The sequence below is a fragment of the Oryctolagus cuniculus genome, chromosome 3 (genome assembly GCF_051225735.1).
Source record: "Oryctolagus cuniculus isolate XC-2025 breed Fujian yellow rabbit chromosome 3, ASM5122573v1, whole genome shotgun sequence".
NCBI lineage: Eukaryota > Metazoa > Chordata > Mammalia > Lagomorpha > Leporidae > Oryctolagus > Oryctolagus cuniculus.
In genome coordinates, this window is record NC_142869.1 from 121,202,934 (window position 1) to 121,218,782 (window position 15,849).

General features: G+C 48.1%; 1 protein-coding gene across 8 annotated transcripts in view; it reads left to right on the forward strand.

The window, feature by feature from the left end:
* The window catches only part of WDR33 (WD repeat domain 33), a 116,923-nt gene that overhangs the window by 94,393 nt on the left and 6,681 nt on the right, over positions 1-15,849 (forward strand). For 4 of the 8 annotated variants that reach the window (XM_008258434.5, XM_002712200.6, XM_008258435.5 and 1 more), the window contains 11 exons: positions 269-395; positions 1,472-1,626; positions 1,708-1,786; positions 2,309-2,419; positions 2,887-2,981; positions 3,180-3,266; positions 3,483-3,622; positions 4,209-4,361; positions 5,352-6,440; positions 9,970-10,078; positions 12,454-12,892. In XM_008258434.5, coding sequence (XP_008256656.1) covers positions 269-395; positions 1,472-1,626; positions 1,708-1,786; positions 2,309-2,419; positions 2,887-2,981; positions 3,180-3,266; positions 3,483-3,622; positions 4,209-4,361; positions 5,352-6,440; positions 9,970-10,078; positions 12,454-12,892 — 2,584 coding nt within the window. The remainder of the gene's footprint in view (positions 1-268; positions 396-1,471; positions 1,627-1,707; positions 1,787-2,308; positions 2,420-2,886; positions 2,982-3,179; positions 3,267-3,482; positions 3,623-4,208; positions 4,362-5,351; positions 6,441-9,969; positions 10,079-12,453; positions 12,893-15,849) is intronic. The other 4 variants (XM_008258437.5, XM_008258438.5, XM_008258439.5 and 1 more) reach the window with 2 other exon arrangements.

Genomic DNA, 15,849 nt, shown 5'->3' on the forward strand with positions numbered 1-15,849 from the left:
ACAGTAACTGGCCTGCCAGCAAGTAGGAGAGAACATACACTTAGTTCCAGGGGAAGAGGACCAGTTCCTGTGCATCATGGCTTCAGAGGGTAGGTTGCTGTATACAAAAGGCTTCTAGACACGGCCACAGAGCCTTCTAAAGACTAAGTTGACTGAGCACTAAAATCAAGCATTTAATAGGTTTCTCTGCTTTGGTTTAAATTGCAATGAAGTCTTGCTTTAAATGCATCTGACTGATTAGGTTTTTATCCTAACTTGTTTCCGACAGGGCATGGTGCTGATGTGAAATGTGTAGACTGGCATCCAACCAAAGGGTTAGTTGTTTCAGGAAGTAAAGATAGTCAACAGCCAATCAAGTTCTGGGATCCCAAGACTGGGCAGAGTCTTGCAACACTGTAAGTGGTAGGAACCCCACCTTGGTCCCTCAGCCGAAGATCACAAAGCAGCTTGCCTTCTTGAATGTTTAGCTTTCTCTTCTCTCGTGTGTTCCTGAGAACGTAGTTTAGACAACAGATGGACTTGCATCTGTGGACTTCTTGTTAATTAAATGTGTTTTATCTCTAAGTTTCTAATAAAGTAAGGCTTGGTTTTTGTTCTGCCACACAACCCTCCATTGACTTTGGTTACCGTAGGAGGTAGTGACGAGGAGGAGCTGGTTATTGCTAGTGCAGCTTGCTGTCTCTCCTCATCAGAGGGCCTTCTGGCACTGTGTGGAGTTGATACGTGTGCCTCTTACTACAAACAGCCATGCCTTCTCCATCTCTCACTACATCTACCTGGAAAGGAAATTTTCCTCCACTTTTGAACTGTTATCATTTTTGTCTGATGTATTTGGATATGATGCAGCTACATAATTGAGTTATTTGTAAACGTTCACAGCTATTTGAATACATTAACGATTTTTTGACCAAGCAGCTGTAACCTGGTCCTCTGATCGGAAAGTGGACCGTATCCATCAAGCACTGGTTGGAGCAAGGCTGGCCCAATTGTACAGTTCCGATGACCACAGCCAACACACAGCACCCTTGAATGGTGTCCCTTGGAGATTCACACTGTGTAGGCCTTGGGTTTCAAATTAACCCTCAGGCTACCCAGCACTCATTTTTATGCTTTGCCTTACTGAGAGGAACGTCACTGAATTTCCTAAATTTCGGGAGCCTTATTGAGTATTAATTGATGTATTCAAATGCTTCCTCTGCTTCAGGAGAAACTTTGCTATCCAGTTGGAGCTCTGCTGCTGCTTTAACTGGCTGGAGAGAGAGGGCTGTGCTTGGATAGGGGACATTGCTGCTGCTGACCTGTTTATTTCAAGTGTACTTCAACCTGGTGCTGTAATGTTACATGCTTTGTTACTTCTAGGCAAGTCTCTTGCCACCTTGGTCCATGTACTTTTCAACAAAAAAGGGCCATTGGATTGCTCTATACTCGGTTTCAGTTCTCACATATTACTTTCTTGGTGCTTTGCTTCTAGTCATGCCCATAAAAACACCGTAATGGAAGTGAAGTTAAATCTCAATGGGAATTGGCTGCTCACAGCATCACGTGACCATCTCTGTAAGCTTTTTGACATCCGAAACCTGAAAGAAGAGCTTCAAGTCTTCCGGGGTCATAAGAAAGAAGCCACAGGTTGGTGGTTGTGATGTGAGAAGGATAGAAAGACTGTTAACCTGTGGCATTCTCAGACGGCAGTACTTTTGTCTTTGACAGCTGTGGCCTGGCATCCTGTTCATGAGGGACTTTTTGCCAGTGGAGGGTCTGACGGTTCTTTGTTATTCTGGCATGTTGGGTATGTAGCACTTTTTATATAAAGGAGCAGTATATTTTTCCAAAGAGAGCACCTAACTGTGTAGGAACATGATAAGGTTTTGTGTTTTTTTCTGAGTTGTTTGAATGGAGCAGTATATTTTTGCAAAGAGAGCACCTAACTGTGTAGGAACATGATAAGGTTTTGTGTTTTTTTCTGAGTTGTTTGAATGTTCTGGGTTAAACACTGAGTTTTCCGTTCTGTCTACAATAGAATATGTCGCACCTCCACTTTTGGTGTGGAAGTCATCAAGGGAGAATAAAATAGACTTCCTGTTTGCTTACTGGGGTACTAATTCTAGGAGCATGTTTCCTTTAGGAGTGCTCTTTGGATAAAAGAATATATTTCTGATGACAAACCAGCATCTTTGAAATATGTAGAAATTGTCCAGATTCAAAGAAACAGGCTTTGGTAGTCTTGTTTTAAAGCTAAAAGAAAATGCCTTTTTTGGGCAATGGGGTGGGGTAACTTATGAAAAGACTTCTTTGTTGCATACCATTATAGGGTTGAGAAGGAAGTGGGTGGGATGGAGATGGCCCACGAAGGAATGATCTGGAGTCTGGCTTGGCACCCTCTTGGACATATTCTCTGCTCAGGTTCAAATGACCACACCAGGTGAGCTCCATGTCAGAAATATCCAGGGGTTGCTGTACTCACAGAGTAACATGATGTGCATTTTATGTGTATTTCGTTTAATTTATTGATTGATATTCTAGCTTCTTAGAAACATTTTTAGTGGTTTAAAAATACTTGTATTAGAATAAGAAAATTGGGTAGCAAATATTACTTCGGTTATTTGATTTTTGTTTTGCTTTCTGATTTCAAAAAAACCTTTTAAGGGGTGGGAGGAAGGGAATATCATTATGTGCTTAGAATTGTGTCTACAAATCACGTTGAATGTGTTAAAAATGAGTTAAAATTAAAAGAAATTTTAAAATAAACCTTCCCATATTTTAAAGTTTTGTAAGAAAGACATTGTAAAAAGTTGTGTTTTTCAAGGGACTGCTTAGTACTATGTAGTGCCCAGGAAAACACTTAAGCCATGCCCTACCTCCCATTACTTTTATCTTTTATTTTGACAGCAAATTCTGGACTCGAAATCGACCAGGTGATAAAATGCGAGATCGATATAATCTGAACCTGTTACCTGGGATGTCTGAAGATGGAGTAGAATATGGTGAGGCTCTTGCACATTTGAAACTCAACATTCTATGAGAAAAGTGTTAGTTGGGAAGATAATAAACATTTCATTTCACAGTTCATTGATCTTTAAATCACCAATGATATATATGAAGAATATTTAAGGGACGTTCATTTTATTGACTACTGTTTTTATAAAAATCTCCCTTTTCATTGAATGCATTACTATTTACAGATGACCTTGAACCTAATAGCCTGGCCGTAATTCCAGGGATGGGAATACCAGAACAACTAAAATTAGCTATGGAACAAGAACAGATGGGTAAGAGAAGCTACACAAATATATTTTACTTTTATTGTTTCTTACCTTCATGATAAACTATGTGGAAATGCCAAAATCATTTATGTGGAGAAGTATTGAGAAAAGTGACCTGAACTACATAGTATTTAAACATCTCTTTTTCCAAAGATGTGTTCGTGGAACAGTTGGCCAGTTCCTTTAATTTGGGGAACTAACTCTTTCTCTTTATGGTTACAGGGAAAGATGAAGCAAATGAAATCGAAATGACAATTCCTGGTTTAGATTGGGGAATGGAGGAAGTGATGCAAAAGGATCAGAAAAAAGTACCTCAGAAGAAAGTTCCTTATGCAAAACCTATTCCTGCTCAGTTCCAGCAGGTGAGGCGCTAGATAGGACTCCTCTGCATCCAGACACTGGAGATTATGGTTGCTTAGTTCCTTTGATGTGCAGAAATAGATTTCTCTTGGATTACTCCATCTGTTGGAGGTATTTCTGGACTATAGATTTTTTTTTGGAACATTCTTCACATTTTTCATTCACTCTGAGACAGTTCCCATCTGCTGCTTTGCAGTTAGGTTGAGTTGGCCGTGGATCGTTTGTTTGTTCTTTCATTCTGACTGTGTACCATCAGAAGAATGGTCATGGAGCCGAGAGAGTGAGCCGACTCTCTTCCCCATTGTTTGTCTGCTCTCTGCTTCCACTGTCCCCTCGACACAACGTGCTGAGAGCAGCAAGCTTTCCGTTCAGTAATAATATGCAATGTCTTGCAATTTTTATCATTTTAATTTCTACCTAATAGTGTTCCTGCCTAATAACCCCGTTCCCATGTCACTAAGAATTAATAAGAGAAATGAAGACAATTCAGCAAGTTGGCTTGAGCAGATGGCATTATGAAATGGTTTTCTCATTCTTTGCGTTATAATTTTCATGTTTCTGACATATTTTAATATTATTTTTCCCAAGGCTTGGATGCAAAATAAAGTTCCAATTCCTGCTCCAAATGAGGTGCTGAATGACAGAAAAGAGGACATTAAATTGGAAGAGAAGAAAAAAACACAAGCAGAAATTGAGCAAGAAATGGCCACATTACAGTATACCAACCCACAACTTCTGGAGGTGAGTGAAGCTCCTTAAGGTATTCATGATGATCCAAGAAGATAGAGACATGTTTTTTATTGATAAACTCTTAAAGAAAAGGGAAAGGGCTCTCAAAATTTTCTGATGAACACCGTCATTTCCTGTTGTTGCGTTGGGAACCTCGTTTCTCAAAATGCCCTCTTTCTCACATTTTTAAGATCATATCAATGGGCCTGAGTAAAATATTATCTTTAATAGAAGAAGTAAAGTCAATATTGTTTTAATTTGGATTAATTTATCTATGGGTATCCTTCTAGCTAGAAGAACAGATAATTTTTTTTTAAGATTTATTTATTTATTTGAAAGTCAGAGTTACACAGAGAGAGAAGGAAAGGCAGAGAGAGAGAGAGAGGTCTTTCATCCACTGGTTCACTGCCCAAATGGCCGCAATGGCTGGAGCTGTGCCAATCTGAAGCCACGAGCCAGGGGCTTCTTCCATGTCTCCTACATGGGTGCAGGGGCCCAGGGACTTGGGCCATCTTCTGCTGCTTTCCCAGGCCATAGCAGAGAGCTGGATTGGAAGTGGAGCAGCTGGGTCTCTAACTGGTGCCCATATGGGATGCCAGCACTATTGGCGGTGGCTTTACCCCCTGTGCCATAGCTTCGGCCCCAGATGGTTTGTTCTTGTTTCTCCTCTCTATGAGAGCTATCAATAGTGACAACATCTATTGAATTATTGCGCTTTCCGTGGTCAAAATAATATATAAGCAATCCTGTCTGCCGTGTTCCCGAGCACCTAAAAAGAAGCAGTCTAAAGGGCTCTTGAAAGCCTTGGTGCTGAGAGGTTGTGTGTATCCTCACAGTGCTGGAGTTATATGGACACTAATTGTTTGAGGCGTTAGAAGACTGGGCAGTTTTTATGTTTGTTTTGAGAATCTGGTAAGGAAATAACGTGTTAGCAGGATTGCCATCCTTAAGGGCTCCAGCTCAATGATTCAGCTTCTTTTTCCTTCTTTCCTTTCTTTCCAGCAACTCAAAATTGAAAGACTGGCACAGAAGCAGGCTGAGCAAATCCAGCCTCCTCCCTCAGCTGGCACTCCTCTCCTCGGACCCCAGCCCTTCCCTGGACAAGGTCCAATGTCGCAGATTCCTCAAGGTTTTCAACAACCTCACCCATCTCAGCAGATGCCAATGAGCATGGCTCAGATGGGACCTCCAGGTCCACAAGGACAGTTTAGACCCCCTGGACCCCAGGGGCAAATGGGACCACAAGGCCCTCCACTGCATCAGGGAGGTGGGGGGCCACAAGGATTCATGGGACCACAAGGGCCCCAGGGCCCGCCTCAGGGGCTGCCACGGCCTCAGGACATGCACGGGCCCCAAGGAATGCAGAGGCATCCTGGACCTCATGGCCCTTTGGGGCCTCAAGGACCACCTGGACCACAGGGTAGTTCTGGTCCTCAAGGTCATATGGGTCCCCAGGGTCCACCTGGCCCCCAGGGTCACATGGGCCCCCAAGGTCCACCTGGTCCCCAGGGTCACTTGGGCCCCCAGGGGCCTCCTGGTACGCCAGGTATGCAGGGACCACCTGGTCCCAGAGGAATGCAAGGACCTCCTCATCCTCATGGAATGCAAGGCGGGCCTGGGTCTCAAGGGATCCAAGGCCCTGTGTCTCAGGGACCTCTGATGGGATTGAATCCAAGAGGAATGCAAGGCCCTCCTGGCCCCCGGGAGGGTCAGGGTCCTGCTCCCCAAGGCATGATGATGGGTCACCCGCCTCAAGAACTGAGAGGACCTCACCCTCCGAGCGGACTCCTTGGCCATGGCCCTCAGGAAATGAGAGGTCCTCAGGAGATGCGGGGCATGCCCGGGCCGCCACCCCAAGGATCGATGCTGGGCCCTCCCCAGGAACTGCGCGGGCCACCAGGCTCACAAGGCCAGCAGGGGCCGCCCCAGGGCTCTTTGGGACCTCCACCCCAGGGTGGCATGCAAGGGCCCCCTGGACCTCAGGGACAGCAGAACCCAGCAAGAGGGCCACATCCGTCTCAAGGGCCAATACCATTCCAGCAACAGAAAACACCTCTGCTAGGCGATGGGCCCCGGGCGCCCTTCAATCAGGTATTACTTATTTGCAACTTGTGGCAGTAACACATTGGGAGACGCACTGTGCATTGACGCGGCACTGCTGAGGCCCCCAAAAGCAGTCACAGTTGCACTCCACAGGTCTCGGGGAGTGGTGGTAGCTTAGCATAACAGCGTCCTGGCTGAAGAGGGGAATGAAGAGAATGATGAGCTGGGTTCTGCCACCATCAGCACCTCCAGGAAAGGTCAACTGTTCGACTGAAGACAGTTTGCAGTTATTCCAGGGCTCCAAGAGACCCAGGGCCCCGAGGTGGAGACTGCCATGTGTGGGCAGTTCTTGAGGCTTTAACTTGAAGCCTGGTGTTCCATGGGCCTGCCAGCAGCTGAGCCACCTCCAGCCTGTGTGCCAGCCCTGCCTTTAGAGATGGCATGGGGTATTGAGCTCACCGTTGCACTGCAGGCTATGCTCCCTCTGTTTTCATTTCCATGAACCAGAATTGAACATTCTAAACTGCTGAGTCTTTGGGTGAAATTCTGTTCAAGTTGTTTTCAGCTCACACAGAAAAGTATTTGCAGTAAAGTGTATTTCTGTAGAAAATTCCTTCATCTCTTTTCAGGGACTTGGTTTTTGTTTTTTTAAAGATTAATTAGTCAATTTACATGAACGGCAGCCTGACAGAGGGAGAGGGAGACAGACCAAGGGAGAGATCTTCCATCCCTGCTTCACTCTCCAGATGGCTGCAACAGCCAGGGATGGACTGGGCTGAAGCCAGGAGCCAGGAACTCCATCTGGGTCTCCCACATGGGTGACAAGAGCCCACGCACTTGGGCCATCTTCCACGGCCTTCCCAGGAGCATTAGCAGGGAGCTGGATCAGAAGCAGAGTAGCCAGAACTCAGACTGGCAGTCCGGTACAGAATACAGGTGTTGTAAGCAGTGACTTAGCTCGCTGTGCCACACCAGCTTCCAGGGACTTTGTTTTTGTTAGCCGGGTTTTGTTGCTTGCTCACCAAGCTGGTGCTTGAGAAGTGATGTCAGGAGAGTATCAGTTGTCAGGAGTGAGTCACAAAAGACCACATAAGCATGAGTGTCTAATCTGGCTCTTTTTGTCTCTGTTTTACATTTTTCTAGTTTCTTAGTCTAGAGGCATTATTTGCGTATGAAAAATTGGGTTTTGTCCTTGGAGTCAGTCAGGGACCAAAGGAGTGAGCAGGTATTGATTCCCTGTGCCATCGCTGAGAGGTGGGCGGTGACAGTGAGGGGATGCCGTAGAAGCTGCAAGCAGAAAGCACCGGCTCAGCATCTGTACTGTAGAGCGAGCTGCTGGATTTACGGAGCTAAAGCCACTAGCCGAATCCGTGAGCCATGTGATACTCTTCAGTCAGTCTTCTAGAACTAAAAAATCCAGCCGTAAAGAATATGAAGGCATTTGAGTTTATTTCAGTCTTATTAACCACTTTTCAGAATTTAGTTCAGTGACTTACAAGATTGCTATTCTCAATTGCCCTAAAGCTTGAATTATTCTGTGTTCTATTCAGTGTGTATTTGTGTCTGTATACAATATTCATTTATGGTAAGCATTTTTCTAGCCTTATGGTAATGGATTAGTTTTCATTTTGAAAGTTAAAAAAGTAATGAACTTTAGGTACCATGTTATGACTGAAATTATAAACATGCCAACATCAAAAGGTTAGGTCTGAGTGTTTGGTATAATTCAGTAAGAATTTGTATTACACCATGTAGTAAAACATTTTATAGAAGAAAAGCATAACATTCTAAAATTTTAATCAACCTGTAGAAATTTTGATAAAATGAATCTGAATATTTGATGCTTTGTAGGGCATTTCATATCTCAAGTTGCCAGATAAAAACCTCTGCTCTTTTTTATTATTATTATTTTTAATTTTTAAAATAAGCTGAACTCTTACTTTCTCCATTTTGACCAGGTTGGTTTTAGAAATCAGCTTCTCTCATTGGTTTACTTCCATGGGATCGTTTTCAGGCACTAAAGCAGCAGTGTGGAAGGTGCTGGGGAGAGCATTCCTGGAGGGGAAAGGGCCGGCACCGAAGTGTGACAGAAATTCCTGCTGTTGAGTTCATGGTAGCCATGGTAGCCTGGTGTTACACCTCCTCTCAGGGCCAGTTTGAGGAGGGGAAGCAGTTTTGCTATTTATTTTTCTGAAACTGTGCTAGGAGGAAATGTCATTACATGTATTTTGTAAAAAGGTCTTTATATCTATTTGAAAGGCAGCAGGGCCAGCATTGTGGCATAGTGGGTAAAGCTGCTGCCTGCGATGCCAGCATCCAGTATGGGCACTGGTTCAAATCCCGGCTGCTCCTCTTCCTATCCAGCTCCCTGCTAATGTGCCAGGGAAAGCAATGGAGGATGGCCCAAGTGCTTGGGCCCCTGCACCCTTGTGGGAGATTCAGAAGAAGCTCCTGGCTCCTGGCTTCTGCCTGGCCCAGCCCTGACCGTTGAGGCCATTTGGGGAGTGAACCAGCAGATGGAAGATCTCTCTCTCTCTCTCTCTCTCTCTGGGTCTCTTCCTCTCTCTTTGTAACTCTGATTTTCAAATGAATAAATACATCTTCAAAAAAAAAAAAAAAAAAAAGGCAGGGTGACGAGGGTTGAAGGGACAGAGGGAGACAGAAAGAGAGAGAAGTGTTCCATCCGCTGGTTTACTCCCCAAGTGCCTGCAGCAGCCAGGCCTAGACCGGGCTGATGCCCAGAGCCAGGAATTCCACCTGTGTGCAGGAACTGAAGCACTTGGGATATCATCTGTTGCCTCCCAGGAGTGTTAGCAGGAAGCTGGATTGGAGAAGGAGTGAGACTTGATCTCAAGCACTTCAGTGGCATGTGGATATTCCAAGTGGCAGCTTAGCCTGCTGTGTGGGCTATACCACCTGCCCCACTGAACATTAGTTTTTATATGAGAGAATAGCTTTGATATATTTGTCTATTTACTTATTTTTTGAAAGCCCTACTGCAAGGTCACTGGGCTATGGAGAATCAAAATTTAGACATAGCTAGGTAAAAATACAGACTGTTAGGACTAGGGATAAGCTGGGGTCCCTGAGCAATGGGATTAAAGGATTAGGGGAGCAGATTTGTATCAGGATGGATGGGGTGACTTAAACGGGTCTAAGCTGCAGGGTGCCCAGGAAGGAGTGAGGAGGCCCCAGGACCTTCTGGTTCAGCAGGGCCCCTTTCCAAGCCCTGCTCTGACCTTTGAGAGGACTCCATTTCTGTTACCAGTAGGGGTCCTGGGCTTGACAGCAGAGTTTGCCTCTCTTGGCACATTGCCAGGAAGTTACTCCCCTGAGTAGAGTGGTGGTATTACTGTGTCACGGTTTCTGTGTGTGCTGATGTTCTTGCTTCACGTTGCATGTAAAGAGTAAGCCATAAATAAAGCATGATGTCAGCCGGCTTGAAGGACCCGTGCTGCTATGCGCTGTAATGTCACCAGGGCATGCTTACCACTGTAGGCAACCTAGTGTTTTTATCGTGTCGCATTGTAATGCAGTTGCTGTGATTTCACACTCCCGCTTTTACACATCTTTTCAGGAAGGACAGAGCGCAGGCCCCCCACCCCTGATCCCAGGCCTAGGGCAGCAGGGAGCACAAGGCCGCATCCCCCCTCTGAACCCCGGACAAGGACCTGGCCCTAACAAAGGTAAATATCTGCTCAGCCGAGCAAGAGATCACATTCCGTCGCCTGTGTGCCTTTTGCAGGAAACAGTTTTGTCTGTACATCATTGGTAGAAGGTGCTTTGAACCCCTGGGACATGTAAGGGAACAGCCATCTTAGTAATCCCTTTGTCCTACCTGTTCTATGTTGGTTTAGTTAGGCCTCAGTGCTGGCCCTCGGAGGTGCGCTCCTCTCAGCCCAATCTGGCGGGGATGGACAGTGTTCTGCGCTCATTGCTGAATTGTTTGTGTTCCAATTTTTTAATGTGATAAACAATGCAGTATTTCAACTGTTTTTATTATCAACCCCTTCCCCTGCAATTTGAGTCATACTGAATTCTGCATTGTTTGAAAAAAGGAAAGTAAAGTACCCACATGTGGCCAGACATGAGAATTGGCGGTGTTTGGCTGCGAGACTGGTCTCAGGAGTTAGAGAGGATGCACACCAGGGGCCCTTGCTGGGGATGCAGAGTTAGAGGGGTGGTGTGGGGGCAGGGGACTTAGGAGATGGAGTTGTTATACATTCCACAGTTTCTTCCACTGGGAGAAGTCCCAGATCAGATCCTTGAGACCTTCATTCCTTTTTCTGGCTGAGCCCTCAGCACTGTGCGACATGGGTTAGGTTTTCCCTCCCCATTGGATCAGTTAAGACAAGTCCTTGTCAGCAAGCATTTCCAGCCCTAGGACTTTGGAAATTGAAAGTTCACTCTTAGATTTATACACATTAATCGAGGTAGAAAAGAGAGAGAGAAAGAGAGAGGAATTAGCATTTACTTTCCTCCCCTCCATGGGAGTGGGCTCACAGGCTATGCAGGAGGAAGGTGGCCCCAGGAAAGAGTCTCTAGGTTGGGGCCACAGGGGCCACCATCCACCTCTCCACCTCGCCTCCTCCCCCTGCCCTGTCTCCACCCCTTCCTTCTCCGCCTTCTTCTCCCTTTCCCTTTCCTCCTCTTGCTCTTTCTTTCTCTTCCTTTCTCTGTCCCCCCAGGGACCCCAGAGAGAAGGGAGAAAGTGGCCCCACTGCTGCCCCTTGTTACTTAGCATGGTGGGCTTCTCTCCTTGGGAAAGCAGGGCACTTCTAAGCAGAGAGAGGTAAGCAGAGAACAGGTAGTCCTAGGTAAGTCCAAATGGAGGATGTTCTACGTCCTCCTCAGAGGCCGCTGTGTGCGGTCACGCTAAGTTCAAGCGGCACAGACTTAGAAGCCATTGGCCCAGGCACATGCTGAGAAACGAAGAGCTGGCCACCAGGAGTGCATGTTAGGTGTTGGCCAAGTGACCTGGGGGCCATTCCGGGGGGCTTCCTCAGCATGGAGGGGACTGCGGAGGAGGCAGAGGAGGGAGACTCCTCCTCATGGCATAGATTCTGCCAAGCTCTTCATGAGTTTTGAGTGGTAGGGAAGTACAGAAGTGGCCAAGAGAGATGACCGGGCGGGCTGCAGGTGGGGTATGAGTTAAGGCTGCAGGTGGGGTATGAGTTAAGGCTGACTGTGCCCAAGAGCAGCAGAAGGCATGAACTGGGCAAGTGGAGGCCTGTCATTCTAAAAACATAGTTGTATAGAAGCAAGAGTGTCCCTTTGCCACCTGCTATTTAAAGCCTGTTTGGGTTACCTTGTATGTTGACATGCAGTAGGTATACTTTCAGTAGCTGGGGAAGCAAACCCTTCAGTGTTAGGGGCGCACCAAGATAACTGTTACCAATTTAATTGGCCTTTTCCCATTTTTATTCCATGCTCTGAACACAGTCCATATACTCAGATGTGTTAAGAATCTTTAGTGAGAGTCTGAAGCCGGTCTGCCAGCGTTGCCAGTGTGGGATTGATTCGCAGAAGGCAGCAGAAGAGGTGTTCATGTGAACCTAGAGACTGAGGGACAGCAGATGTCCTGTGGCTGACAGAGGGATTAGTCAAGATTTACTCTAAAGGAGGTGACCACTGTGGGTGGTGGCTGTGCAGGCCCAGCACCCTGTTGCTGGGTTGCGGCTGTCCCAGGTGCAGAGGTGGGGTCTTGTCGCTCGGCTTCCGCCTGCAGCGTTCTTTTCCTCTGGGCGTGGAGCACAGGGTCCTCGTGAAACCAAGGAAGGAAAGGGTCAGGGAAGGGAAGCTCATTCTTACTCTGCCAAGGAGGCTCGCTCGTGTCCTCCGACCTCATCTGAGGCGAGTGGTTTGCCTTCTCTTAGCGAGTGAGTGATGAAGCTGAAATCCACACCCCCAAACCAGAGTCTTCTCCATGCAGTGACGCCTCTGGGACCCTTGTCTTGTAAGTAGGGCAGACATTCTAAATAGGCATGGTGATGCTGTGAATCAGACCTGTACAGGCAGGTTTCCTGGAAGCCCTGGTAAAAGTCAGCTTTGTTTCCTTTAGGTGACTCCCGCGGCCCCCCAAACCATCACATGGGCTCGATGGCAGAGAGGCGGCATGAGCAGAGCGGCGGCCCTGAGCACGGGCCTGAGAGGGGGCCTTTCCGGGGCGGCCAGGACTGCAGGGGTCCCCCTGATAGGCGCGGCCCTCACCCCGACTTCCCCGATGACTTCAGCAGACCAGACGACTTTCACCCCGACAAGCGCTTTGGCCACCGATTACGTGAATTTGAGGGTCGAGGAGGACCTTTACCACAAGAAGAGAAGTGGAGGCGAGGGGGGCCCGGGCCTCCGTTTCCTCCTGATCACAGGGAATTCAGTGAGGGCGATGGCCGCAGTGCAGCCCGAGGCCCCCCGGGGGCATGGGAAGGCCGCAGACCTGGAGATGAACGATTCCCCCGGGATCCCGAGGACCCACGTTTTCGAGGGCGCAGAGAAGAAAGGTGGGACGGAGACGTGTGGGCCTGTTCCATCTGCCCTGGAGCTTTCTGCCTGTTCCTGCCACCGAGGCCTCTTTCCTCTTGCTCTTGGGAGGAGCGGGGCCTCCTCTGTCCTTTCTAGGTTCTGCCTTTCAGCTTTTTTTTTTTTTTTTTTTTTTTTTTTATTTTATTTTTTTGACAGGCAGAGTGGACAGTGAGAGAGAGAGACAGAGAGAAAGGTCTTCCTTTGCCGTTGGTTCACCCTCCAATGGCCGCCGCGGCCAGCGCGCTGCGGCCGGCACACCGCGCTGATCCGATGGCAGGAGCCAGGAGCCAGGTGCTTTTCCTGGTCTCCCATGGGGTGCAGGGCCCAAGCACCTGGGCCATCCTCCACTGCACTCCCTGGCCACAGCAGAGGGCTGGCCTGGAAGAGGGGCAACCGGGACAGAATCCGGCGCCCCGACCGGGACTAAAACCCGGTGTGCCGGCGCCGCTAGGCGGAGGATTAGCCTAGTGAGCCGCGGCGCCGGCTTGCCTTTCAGCTTTTAAAAAACTTAATGCTTTCTAACCTTTATGTGGTTCTTTTTTGTCTTTGCAGTTTAGAAAATCCTTTTCTCTCTTTGCTTGCTCTTTGGTCCTGTTAGAGCTGAGAGGATCGGTACACCCTGCGAGCGTCTCGGGTCTGCTGGGCATGTCGTGTTCTTGTTGATTCGAGTGATGCCGGAGGAGGCACACACCTAGGCTGGAGGCAGAGGGACTGACATAGCTTGTCAGGTCCAGCTGAGGAATTGTCTCCCTGTTACACTTAGTCCAGGCTTGATCGCTCAGCCTCCCTGTGCGGGGCATAAAAGGCAGAGAGGAAACCTGGGGGGAGAAACAACCATCGGTGAAATCTTGAGAGAGAATGGTCAGTGACGATGAACGCTGAGGGCATAGTCTGTGTTGTCACCTCACTGAGGGACACCTGGAACCTGTGAGATTTAGGAATTATTGGCAGCAGCTTCTGGACAAGGGAGCAGACTGAGGAGCAGGGCTGGGGCTGGACTTGCAGAGGTCTTGCAGGTGTTGGGGGTCCGGGCCAGGCTCCCGCCTTGGGACTCCTCAGGCTTCTGACTCCCGTTGCCAGTGAGTGGGTGGGCCAAAGAGTGACTGCCCCGTCCCTGGGGGATGTTTGAGAACAGAATGGCTGTTGGCATTGCCAGGAAGGGTGGAATAGCAAGGGCTAAGGGTTAGAAAGCAAGATTAGAGGGCTCCCAGGTTTTTCTTTTTTTAAAAAAGCCTTCCACTGACGTGGGATCCTTGCACGTTTTTATGGGTACAGTGCAGCATTGCAGTAGCGTAGGGCGCGAGAAGTAGTCAGACCAGGAAATTAGCATCATTAGCACCTCCCTTTCCTAAGCCTGCCTTCACTCTTGCAGCTGTGAGCGCCTCTCGTGCAGCCCACGCAGTGCGGAATCTGTTATTGCTGCAGAACACTGGAACCTGTCATGCTATCTGAGCAGTGTTCTGCCCTCTCTGTGTCCCCTTCATGTCAGCTTTTTGTAACTCGCTTGAGAGAGAGAAGGTGCAGTATTTGTCTTTATGTGTCTGGTTTGTTTCGCTGAGCGTAACGACTTCTAGTTCCATCTGTTTTTATGGCAAGTGCAGGATTTCATTCCTGTTTTATGATGGAATCGTATCCCATTGTGTGGGAATACCACCCTGTGTTTAATAATAGGTCTACCATGTGACCCCGCTTTCCTACTCCTGAGCGCATGCACGCCCAGACAGAATGAAATCAGTGTGTTATGGAGATACCCCTGCTCCCAGTTTTTCCCTGAGGCCCTCTCTCAGTGATACATAAGCATTCTTCGCTTCAAGATGGCTTTTTCTGTCTCTAAGAGCTTGGCATCAATGTAACTTGTGTTGATTTCTCAAATCAATGTGCAAAATTGCCCATTTTACCATGTCTGGGTTTGTATTGTTTTGCATCTGTCATGACAGGTGCCCTGGGCTCTCACACAGTCAGAGCTCCACGCTGCTCTCACCCAGGCCAGGCCTGCTCCTGCGCCCAGGTCTGCGTACCTGCGTCCTCTCTGCCTGTGTCACGCTCTCCCAGGTAGCCGTGGCTCGCCCTGCTTCACCCAGTTCCTTTACCCTGCTTCGTATTTCTTCCTAGCACTTAGGCCAGCTTGGCATGCAGTAATCTGTTTAGTTCTGTATAACCCGTGTCTCCCACAGGCAGGTCACCTTCCCCGCTGTAGCCTTAGGCCCTGGAGCAGGAAAGGTGCTCGGTAGCCGTTGAGTAAGTCAGGTGATCGAGGGCCAGTCCGTTAGGGACAGAATCTGCAGGAACAGAATACCATGGGCTGGGGCGCTTACCTGACAGGAAGTTATTTTCCCAGAGTTCTGGGGGCTGAAAGTCCTAGGGCACAGTCCTGCAGTACCAGTTTCAAGTGGGGGCTGTCCCCCTGGCCTGCAGCCAGCCTTCTTCCCCTGCTTCCTCACGTTGTGAGGAGGGAACAGCATGCGTGCTCTGGCGTCTCTTACAAAGGCCCTAATCCCCCCATCAGGGTACCATGCTCACGAACTCATCCAACCACATCTGTCTCCAAAAGGCCCCATCTCTAAATAGCATTGCACTAGGGGTTAGGGCTTCAACACGCATGATTTTTTTTGGGAGTGGGGGCCAGACACAGACATTTAGGCCCTCCAGGAAGTACTCTGATAAGGACAAAGTAGATTCTCTTTGCACCCTGGTAACCGGCCAGTCCTATAATGGATGATGCAAAAGACTGCTGCAGGGTCTCAGGGAAACTGCTCCCAGCAGAGACCTGGCCTGGCCCACGCTCCCTATGCACAGGAAGCCTGAATTAGTGAAGATACCTCAGGTCCAGGAAGGTTATTAAGAAGACAGCTGGGTGTGGATATTTGGCCCACCGGTTGAGACCATGATTAAGATGGCAGTGTCTAGCATTGGAGCGCTTGAGCTGATTCCTGCC